The 11,649-nt window shown below is 31.1% G+C and overlaps 1 protein-coding gene across 1 annotated transcript; it reads right to left on the bottom strand.

Annotated features, from left to right (window-relative positions):
• Positions 1-7,328: 7,328 nt before the first annotated feature.
• On the bottom strand, positions 7,329-11,158 carry LOC137824904 (GDSL esterase/lipase At5g14450-like). Its single transcript, XM_068630582.1, has 5 exons — positions 10,870-11,158; positions 9,438-9,644; positions 8,700-8,860; positions 8,326-8,611; positions 7,329-7,793 (listed from the first exon to the last, which is right to left on the bottom strand). Exons 1-5 carry the CDS (start codon positions 11,138-11,140, stop codon positions 7,543-7,545), a joined length of 1,176 nt encoding a protein of 391 aa, XP_068486683.1. The 5' UTR covers positions 11,141-11,158; the 3' UTR covers positions 7,329-7,542.
• Between the last annotated feature and the right edge of the window lie 491 nt (positions 11,159-11,649).

Below are 11,649 nucleotides of genomic sequence, written 5' to 3'. Positions count from 1 at the left end.
AGTTTCTTGATTCTTTTCCAAATTCTGGAAATTCTTTATGAATCTTCTTCGATTGCAAAGAATCAGCTGGATGACGAAGTAGTCCCTCACATTTTCTATTATCTGCATACCACCTAAGGTTTTTAGCATCATCTGTATTTGCAAACAAACACATTAGTCTTGGAATTATTGGAAGATACCAAACAACCATAACAGGAGGACCTTCCTTTGGGAATTCATCAATTTCATCATTCTGACCAACTTCAGCCTTATAACGTGACAAACCACACTTGGGACATCTTCTTAAATCTTCGTACTCATTTTTGTATAAAATACAATCGTTAGGACATAAATGTATTTTTCTATACTCCATACCCATTGGACAAAGTTTTTTTTTTTTGCCTCGTAATTTCGATTGGGTAAGGTATTTCCTTCTGGAAGTATGTTCTTAAGCAATTGAAGCAATTTTGTAAAGCTTTTGTCGGTCCATCCATTCATTGCCTTCAAATTCATCAACCTTAACACTGTTGATAATCGTGTGAAGTTAGTTGAACCAAGATACAAAGGAGTCTCTGCATCATTAGACATATTTTCGAAAATTGCAATAGCAAAAGATTCTGCTCCCACATCATGAATCATGCCTTCTAATCTATTGTCCACTAAGAAATCAAATTCCTCTCAAGCTTCGCGCACAGTTGTCAAGTCTAACAATTCACCATGCCAAGTCCATGTTGTATAATTTTTCAAAAATCCATCACACAAAAGATGTTCTCTAATTTCGAAAACACTCAATATCCTTTCATTCAAACAATTAACACAAGGACACCTTATTTTTACTCCATTATGATTACTAATGGCATTATGTTGTTCAAACTATAAGAATTCGTCAACCCCTTTTTCGTAAGCATCACTTATCCTTGGTGTATTAATCCAACTCTGATCCATAGAATTGGTAAACTAAGAAAATCTAAATCAAAATTGGCGAAAGTCAAACACCCTCGGATTCAAAATCAATGTATTCCATATAATCAAATGTATTATCTAATTCATTATGAAACTAAATCAAAATTGTCGAAGATCATACACCTCCGGACTCAGAATCATTACGTTCAATATGTAAAAACAATATCTAATTATTAAAAACTAAATCAAAATTGTCGAAGGTCGGACACCTCTGGACTCAGAATCAGTACGTTCAATAGGTAAAAACAATATCTAATATAAATCAAAATTGTTGAAGGTCAGACACCTTCGAACTCAGAATCAGAACGTTCAATACATTTAAAAAATATATAAAAACAATATCTAAAAATTATTAAATAGTAAAATATATATAAAATAAAATTTAATATATTATTACAAAAAAAAATACTAACCTGGAAATGGAGCAAAATAAAAGTAGTAGAGATGTTGGCGCCTTTCTACGGGAATGCAAGAATGTTGGCACGGAGGCTTACAAGCCAGCGACTAGGCAAAAAAGCGACTACTTGTGGAAAGGGGACAGTGATGAGGTGACGAAGCGCGCGCGTGCAGTGATGGAGGCGAGCTCGCGAGTAGTGGCTGGGAGTCCACCTAGTCAGGCCCGCGCAATGACGTGGTGAGGCGCAGGCGTGCGACTGTGAGGTGTGCGACGGTGATGTGGCGGAGGTGAGCGCGGTCACGGGGCATGTGGTGAAGGAATCACGTGCGGAGATGACCCACGACGACGCGAGGCTCAACGATGTTCACTAGGGCGGCAGGCTCAGGGACGGCGGCAAGGCAAGCTGTGAGGAGTGTGGAGAAGAAAGTAAAGGAGAAGAGTGCTGGAGCGCGAATGAAAGAGAAGAGTGTTGGAGCGCGAATTTGAAAAGGTGGAAGCAAACAAAAACGGTTCCCAAGGAACAATGTGATAAGTCAACATGGCCGATTTTTAAATACAGATCCATAAGGAACCGTCATTATAAGTCCCCTCATGCAGTTTTAAAGACAGTTTCATAGGGAACCGTCGTGATATGTTTCGCTTATTTACAAAATTACCACCGTGTTTTTTATAACGATAATTATTTCTAAACCGTCTTTGTTTGGAGTCATTAATGAAGCTTTTTGTACTAGTGATAAATAAGAGACTTCCCTCTTGTAAATTCATACTTGATTGATATAGGAAATTGTGTTTCTGAAAGTCTTAACACATTCCAAGTTTCTTTATGATGCTTCTTGCATTCTTAGAAACTTAAAGAATTTGGCCTAACCACTTCCTTGACCATTACACCTTGTAAAATCACACCCAAACCCATAAACCTCCATACCCATTCGATGCTTCCTCCATAAATCTACAAGACTTTCGCTTTCCATTAATTTCATCCAACACTGAAGAAGAGTTGCATCACTCCCCTTGGGACTAAGACCTCTCAAAGATATGAGAAAAACACTCTCAAAGAGAGAACATTGGGTATACTTCATAAAGTAAATGATTTACAATGTTTAGCACACAACCCGATAGACTAGACACTCTGTTTACAACCCAATAGCATCGCTCCCCTTTACCCATATATAATTAAATAATTCTAATTACAAATAACATATACTACTTTCTCATATGTGTATCTCAAAAGAAATATCCCTCTTCATATGGATTTAATATATACATCAAAAGTTTTAACAACAAAACAAAACATTCAAATAAAACTATCTCATCCTCCAGCTGCTCACTAAGGAGCTCTATTACCTGCAATCTCATCTGCTCCCGTGTAAAACGGGATCATCACAGATAAAGAAACAAACACAAACAAATAACAGGGTAAACTATCTATATAAAAAGTTTTGATATAATTCAAATTTTAAATTAATAAGCATAATTCATCAATTCTCATGCGATTTCTCAAACCATCAAGTGTCTATTACATTCATAAAATTCATATTTCATATGTCGAACTTCGACTGACTCATAACACATAAACTCTTGACTCTACTTCCGGAAGACTCCCCTTGGGACTAAGACCTCTCAAAGATATGAGAAAAACACTCTCAAAGAGAGAACATTGGGTATACTTCATAAAGTAAATGATTTACAATGTTTAGCACACAACCCGATAGACTAGACACTCTGTTTACAACCCAATAGCATCGCTCCCCTTTACCCATATATAATTAAATAAAAGTAAAACAAGCAATATCTAATTACAAATAACATATACTACTTTCTCATATGTGTATCTCAAAAGAAATATCCCTCTTCATATGGATTTAATATATACATCAAAAGTTTTAACAACAAAACAAAACATTCAAATAAAACTATCTCTAAGGAGCTCTATTACCTGCAATCTCATCTGCTCCCGTGTAAAACGGGATCATCACAGATAAAGAAACAAACACAAACAAATAACAGGGTAAACTATCTATATAAAAAGTTTTGATATAATTCAAATTTTAAATTAATAAGCATAATTCATCCATTCTCATGCGATTTCTCAAACCATCAAGTGTCTATTACATTCATAAAATTCATATTTCATATGTCGAACTTCGACTGACTCATAACACATAAACTCTTGACTCTACTTCCGGAAGACTCGTGCGTTGACTTAGACTCAGAGATCTGCACCTGTCATACCATCTCACTGTGAAATCCACACAGTTATGCGCATAAACAATCTCAATATCATATCTCTCCTAGTATGACAGAGTTAACTCATATAACAGGTCAAGTTAGTTATCTTTCAAACAACTTACCCATTCATATGAACCTCCTTCGACTCTCACCACCTGAATAACTTCATCTATATAATTTCATTATCTCAGGAGAGTCAGGATATCTCCTTCTAGACGAATCCCTAGTCAATGCACATCCTAAACAATCTTAACACGGTATTTTCTTTCCTGAAAATACTATGTTTTGATTAAAAAAAATATATTCTAAACATTAAAATCTCCAACATCAAACAATCAAATCATTCCACAATTTAGAATTTCCAAAACACACAACAATTCATTCACTAATCATATAAATGTCTTGAATCAAAAGGATTCCAAAATGTATCTAAATAACATCAAGTTTTACTATCCAAAAAGAGAGACAATAAAAGGAGAATAAAATAAAATTATCTTTCAACTACAACTATATCCAACAGTATTTAATAAAAAGGATGAGGAAGCCACAACAGGAAAATTAAAGTTTGATCACCAATTGTTAAACCCAACAACTAACTTATCTCAAAAACACCAGAATTCAGATTACAATCAACATAGCTCTCAAAATAATCAACTCATATTTTACTTTAAAAATTGTCACAAACAATTTTAGTTCATAAACTGAATCATTAGGAAATATTCAAAATATATGCTCTGAAATTGTCAAGAAAAAAAAATCATCACAAACATTTTTCAAATACATTTAGTAATTCATTCAATTCCAAACTTATATACATTCTACACCATCTACTGATAAAAATTTAACTATATAACTAGGACCCTTTGCTAACAAAATTAACCTGTACAAAATCTAAAACTAACCCGTACAAAATCTAAAACTAACCCGTACAAAATCTAATAAGATCAAAATTAACTCAAAAGAAAAAGGGGTCAAGAAGGAACTTACTCTATCTGAGATTTTGATCCGACAAACTTATAGGGTTCACTACCAGGAATCCAACGGCAGACTCCGTCAAACTGATAACGAGGAAGTCAGAATCTTAAAGAAAAGGGAGAGAAAAGAAAAAAGAGGAACAAAACTGAACTTACTCTATAAGAGATTCTGATCGGGCAGTCTTGTAGTCTAACGGTATCGTCAAACTGATGAGTGAAGAGATCAGAATCTTAGAGAGAAGGGAGAGAAAAGAAAAGGGAAACTTTTAGAGAGATGGTGGTTTTTTTTAAAATGAAACCTGAATAACTGATTTTTCTATTAATATGTCTTTTTTTCATTTTAATAATAAAATATTCAGGTATCATTTAAAATATACCACTTCTACTCTAAGGTACATTTTGCACATATTCAGTGTTGTAATTCACTTCATTTCATTTATATATAATATTTTTCATTTTGTTTAGTTTCAATTAATTTGAATGTGATTCACAATAATAATTAATATTAAAATAATTGGGTCTAATAAGAAATATAGAAATTTATGTTCATAATCTTCATTTGAAAATCTTCTATACCAAAAACCTACTAGTAACATATTTCAAAAAAATTTCTTCTCAATATATATTAAACATTGAATTAGTTCAATCTTAATCTGAGATTTAATTTATCAAAATATAATTTCAAAGTCAAATCAAATCTTTCTCTTTGTTTTTCAAAAGCTTTCTTTATTAAAATTATGTTTTCGAAATTTTTTCAAATTGGCATAACTTTTTATCATTGAAGAACATCAGTATTTTAAATAGGATATATTTAATTTGGAAGATGTATTTCATTCGAATAGAACCGAGAATTTGAAGATACTAAGTTTTCGACGGCCTCTATTTTAGTTATGAATTTCGAAATGTTTCTAGAAAAGCTTAATTAGATTGTTTGGCTTAAACTTCGCTTTATATGTATTAATAATATTAAAAAAAGTTTAAAAAACATTTATGCATCATAAGAAATCAATTTAAAAACATAAAGATCAAGATTATAGACTCCTTAACGGATTTGACCATCTATCGTGAAAACAAAAACTGGACCGTCTAACATGAAGACGAAGACTAGTTTGTCTAGTGCGTTTCGCATTTAGAGATCTTCTAGTAAGATGCAATCCAATGAAACCATTTAACCAGTCTAACATAAAAGATCGTCTAACATGTTTAACGCAACAATATTGTCTAGCACGTTTTGCAAAGTTAGACCATCTAATAGGTTAAACATTGTGAGAGTGTCTAAAATGTTGAGACTATAGATTTTTTATGAAGTTAAACTTTGATAGATGTACATCAATTAGATTTGTTATGCCTTTAACACATCTTATAGATTTTATTACCATCAAAACTCATAAACTTTCTTATCATGAGACCATCTACTAGAGTATTACATCATCTAACACACACTAGAGCATCTAGTGTCTTAAACATTTTTTTCAGTTAAGATATAACAGATGAGTTGTTGAACCGTTTTGATGGAGATCAAGCTCAAGAAGAAGAAGCCGAAGATGAAGATGCTCAAAAGGATATTCGCTCATCATCCTTTTCACCTCAAAGGATTACTAGGAGCAAATTTAAGGAATTATGAAGTAGTGGTCAAATGTTTTCTCTTTTTGTAGTATCTTTTGTATAAACTTTAAAATGCTTAAATATAGTCTTTAGGAAAGGTGCTAAGAGGGAAACCTAAAGATACCTCTTATGTAAAGCATATTTACATATTAGTTTTAGAACATTCTAGTAGTTGACCCTTCATCACTCACTTTAGGCGCTAGAAAGTGGGAGATTTGCAAGGGACCTTTTGGATAGCTTCTTGTGTAAGCTTCTTGTACTTCATGACCGGTCCTCCTCCTATATAAGGAGGGCTTGAGTCCTTCTAAATACAGAATTGATATTTTGACTACCGAAATTCTCCCAAATTGGTGAGTGCTTGAGAGACTTGTGTTTTCTCTTACTCTAGTCTTATCTTGAGAGCAATCTTGGAGCCTCAAGTGGCGGCATCTACACCCATCTTGGAGCTTTGCATCCTTCAAGTGGCGTGTTCCTCTTCAAGGACTCCAACCACATTCTCTTTTCCCTTCCATCGTTTTCATCCATTTCCATGTCCACATAAACTCTAGAAACATGTCTTACGCTTTTCTTGCACTTTTGTTCGGTTCAATTGTTCCATTTCTTGTTTTGTTCAGTTCATTTCATTTGTTAGCAATTTTAATCGGTTTAATAGCTTTCTTTCATGCTTTTGTTCGGTTCATTTACTTCTTAGGTAGTTTTAATCGGTGCTTTTACATTCTTGTACATTTCAATCGGTTCATTTGACAAGAAATGGGTTTATACATGAGTTTTGGTTTGGTGGCTTAAGATTTGGTGAGTTCTTGAATGAAAGAACATTGATCCACTTCTAGAAAAGTGTCTATTCATATTCCAACTCAAGTTGACTCCATAACATGTCTATGAAACATCTCTATCTTGTTATTGGAATCATATCACGTTTGCTCCATGTAATCACTAGATAGTTTTACTGAAGGATTAAATCGTCAATTGTGACTAAATATTTAAAACTAACAATAGTAATAATTAAGAGTCAAATAAATCCAATTAAATAAATCATATATAAAATAAAAAAATTATTCATAATTTCTGTAAAAAAAAATATCATTAAAGGTCAAAGTTTTTAAGTGACTCTCGTCACCTATTATATGAAATACTCGACTATTTCTTTGAAAAGGAAAAAAATTGATGATTAAAAGAAGATATTTCACGGACCAAACCATTTAATAAGACTTAATAATAATAATAATAATAATTTTATACAATTTTTAAATGATAAAATAAGAAAAACACCCCTTCAATTGCAGTCTCGCTACCTTATTTTTAAAAAGTATTTAAAAAAAACATAAGTGCAAACATCATGGTGTGAAATAAAAAATCAAGTAAAACAATCCCCGGCTACATATGCAGTAATCTCTTTCAAGCTAATGAGCAAGAACGTGTAATAGGAAGTGGGGGATCTGAGAATGATCCAGTCACAATGCGATTTGCGATCCAGCTATTTGCTGCGTCGGTGTAGTGCACGCCATCCCAGCTGATGTGTGAAGAAGGATCTTGGCATGAACCAACCTGAATTTCTCTGCCATTAATGGTGGCATTGTAATTCCCACAGAATAAGCGATTGCCACCCTCATGAAACCCACAACAAATTTCAGATGGGTTAACGAATCCTGCCCAAGCAAACAATTTATGAGGTCCACTTTTATATTTCCCACATAATAAATAAATAAAAGTTTAGTTTTAACTTTTTAAATGTTCTTTTTTTAATACTTGTAAATTTCTTGTTAGTTTTAGTTATCTTCAATTTTTCTATTAAAATGACCTTTATCCTGCTTTAGTATAGATCTAATATATTTAGATATGTATTTCAAATGACTAATAAATAGTAATATATATTGATAATTTTTTAAATTAATTTGACGACTAAAATTAAAATCAACTTATTTGCATATCCTTAAAAAATATTTCTCGTTATCATTATTAAATTAATCACACTTGTTTCTTTTTTGAAAACATTCTTAACTCAGATTATTATTTTCTATATATCTAATGAGGATCTAGATGACCGTAATTTACTTGTTGCTGCTTGAAAAATGGCATGTTTTAATTAAAACTAAAGACTTCGTAATTGGATGAAAAATATCCTTAGGCAGAACACTAGTTAGTTTTGGCAATAAAATTTGGTGTGAGAAAAAAGTTTACCTTCTTTCTTAGTATTACTGATTAGCTGATACTTAGCAGAGAATATGTCGACATACACAAATGAAGCATCAAGGTATAGTGCCCTTAGTTTGACCACTGTATGATTGAGCTTTGTGTTGAAGTCTTTGGCCATATCGTTTTGATACACGACACAGCCGTTTTGATCAAGATATCCATCCACTGGAGTATAATTGTAGGCATTGTGTATAGGCATGGCCAGTGGTAGACACCCAATGGGGCCTGTGTTATGGATCCAGAATGTTCTCGCTCCTTCACTGTATAAATACTGACATGTGTGTTTCTGTTTAGAACTCAGCTACAGTAGATATTTTGTAGAAAACATGAAAAAAGTTCTTGTGGGTTGAATCACTTACTATAAGCTGGTTTGAAAATTGGTCAACTATGTCTGAGATCACTGCTTCAGAATTTTCCTGCCCTATTCTTTGAAGAGCAGCAGCAATGTCATTTTGCCCAATGTCGAATGTGTAGAGGGCCTTGGAAAAGTCCTCTGGCCTGGGAAAGGAATTTCCCTGTCCTGCAACAATGACAAGAACATTTATTATTTATGTCAAAATAACAGTATCCTACTTCACCATTGTCCAATGCACGTAAAATTCCAGTTAACCATTTTGTTAGCTTGCAATTTTTTATTCTTATTATCGTAATAGGGTCACTTTTCGTCTCCACATAATATAATTTCCTTATGAATAAATCGTAATAAAATGATAAAATTTTTATCGTGTCAAAAATACGATTTTAGTTTAAAATACAAAAATATTACATTGACATGATTTTTTTTTAATAATTAAATTGTGTTAGTTCATACAACTTTCCTATTTTGATAAAAAAATAAAAATATGATTCCGTACTAGTAAAAAAAACCTATAACACCCCTTAAATCCAAAATGCATGATCCTTCTTATTTGTTGCCTGATCCTATTAATGTAAGAAAAAAAATTCTAGTCTAATTCATGGTGTATAGAAAGGTTTAAATCTAACAGGTTGATGATAACCCACAATTGTTACTACTGCATTTACGTGTTTGTTAACATGTAATGGTCAATATTTGCCATATTCATTTTCCGAATCAATTGAAGTAATCGAACAACAACCTTGCTTGTAGAGCTTGGCGGTGCGTGTCTTAAATTGGATAAACTGTGCGACCTGAATCTCAAGAGTGAAAGGACTACCACCATCAAAGAAGGTTCTGTTTTGCCTCCTAATGGTTGATGATGCTGCGGCAAAGTTTGCACCATGGTAATAACTTGATCCAATTGAGTCCATGTATGCACTCAAGTATTCCAAACCTAGATTCTTGGCTGCATATTTTTTTTTTATAAACAAAAAATAAATAAAAATATTTAAGGATATTTTAATTCTTATAAAAAAATAGTCCAAATATAGTCTACCAAACAAATAAAGGCAAGAAAATTCATAGTAATCCTCAAAATAAAAATCTCACACTAATCAAGGTTGTTGTTGGCTACATTGTAAACCACTCAACCAGTTACTTCAATTTATTGTTAGGAAGCACGCTATTTATTTTAAGTGTTATAGAGTACTTTGTGTTTCTCTGCAGGACTTTAATAAGAAAAAATATGAAATATTTTTTTCATAAATTAAAATTAATTATACATAAATTAATTTGTAAAATTCTTTTCAAATATTTTTTTTATTTGTACATAATTAGTTGTAACTTATTATTAAGAACATAATAGTAATAAAGATTTTTCTTAAGTGTATTATGAGTTTAGATTCTTTTATATAAAGGTTTGATTCGTTCAGATCCCATTAATTTTGTTTCAGAAATTTTACTTTTTATTTTCATAAATAACTAAAACTATCAAATTAACGTTGTTTCTGTATTTTTTTTATGATCCCTATAGTTTACATGTTTTTCGTTTTTGGTCATTTTGTTATAAAATGGCTCCAATGTACGTTTTCACGTTGCCATGCCATGTTATTAAATGTTTATATAACAATTTAACGAGTTTTTTTAACATTGGAAAATCATAAATAAAACAATAGAGAAATTCATAATAAAATTTAATATATTTGCATAAACGAAAATATATTCAAGCATTAATAAAATAGTTTATTTTCAAACTTCTGATGTTGGTGTAAATGAGACACACAAATAAAATAAATAGATTAAACTAGATATACTTATTTTTTTTTCTTCTAAAATTTACATATATACTAAAAAAATATTAAATAAAAATAAATTTTAAATATAAAAAAATAATTAATTACTATATTAACTAAATTATATATTATTTTATGGACTAAAAAATTATAAATTAATTTTTAAATTGATATTTAATTAATATGAAATATTTCATACTTAAAAATTCGTTTGTTAAGTAAAGAAAAAGAAAAAATACTATTAAAAATCTATTATAATAATTTTTCTACTAGAAATATTTACGAAATTTAAAGTTTAAATTAAAAATAAAAAATCACATTCACGTTATAATACAGACAAAAAAAAATATTCAACCCTAGAGAAAAATAGGAAAAATTGAGTGATTGCGAAATGTGCACCAAGGAAATCTATAATAAGGCGACCATCAGAAGCTCTCCCAACTGCCTCATGAAAATGGGTCTGACCATATGGCAAAGCTGCTGGGTAAAATGCTGCTGACATGCATCCAGTATCAGAGTTGGAGTCACCAAAGTTGAATATGGCTGGAAAACCACAACTTTCTGAGGATTTTGTTTCCTCAGCCACTATATTCAAAAACTGTGAGAATGAAATCACAGCAATAAAAAACTGTCTGAGGAGTCTCATTTTTGCAGCACAAACTAATGCCATTGTTGTTGTGTGTTAGTGTTTAGCAGCAGAATATACTATATATGTTATTATACAACTAAGGACGTACCTATTTTATCGGTGTCAAAATATTGGTACCTATTTGGTTAGAAGTCACTATATGCGTTGAAAGCATAATTAAGTATTTTGATTGAGCTTTTAATTTTAATCTTTATAAATAATCATATTTTTTATTTTGATTTGTATAGGGTTTTTTAATCCTTCTAAATTTCAAATTATTATTTTTAATTTCTATAAAATGAGTTAATTTTAGTTTTTTATATCTTTAATTTTTTAATATTTATTTTCTCTAAACCATGAAATCACTATTTTTATAATTTTATTTTGAAATGATTAAATAGCATTCATTTTAAACACCATTTATTTTCCAAAAATAATATTATAGTAGATACCATAAACAATATATCCACATTTTTAAGGATGAAAAATAATAAAAGAAACGGAATAAAATTAAAACTCATCAAAATTTTATTGAGACTAAAGTCTTTTAT

This window comes from Phaseolus vulgaris, chromosome 8, assembly GCF_000499845.2.
Source record: "Phaseolus vulgaris cultivar G19833 chromosome 8, P. vulgaris v2.0, whole genome shotgun sequence".
Taxonomy (NCBI): Eukaryota; Viridiplantae; Streptophyta; class Magnoliopsida; order Fabales; family Fabaceae; genus Phaseolus; species Phaseolus vulgaris.
Note: the sequence above shows the minus strand (reverse complement) of the source record. Positions and strands in the feature narration are given on the sequence as shown.

Coding starts and splice junctions, on each gene's coding strand:
- LOC137824904 (XM_068630582.1), bottom strand. CDS start 11,140: ATGGCATTAGTTTGTGCTGCAAAAATGAGACTCCTCAGACAGTTTTTT. Junction 8,612..8,699: donor AATTTTCAAACCAGCTTATA/GTAAGTGATTCA, acceptor CACACATGTCAG/TATTTATACAGTGAAGGAGC. Junction 7,794..8,325: donor CAGTAATACTAAGAAAGAAG/GTAAACTTTTTT, acceptor TTGCTTGGGCAG/GATTCGTTAACCCATCTGAA.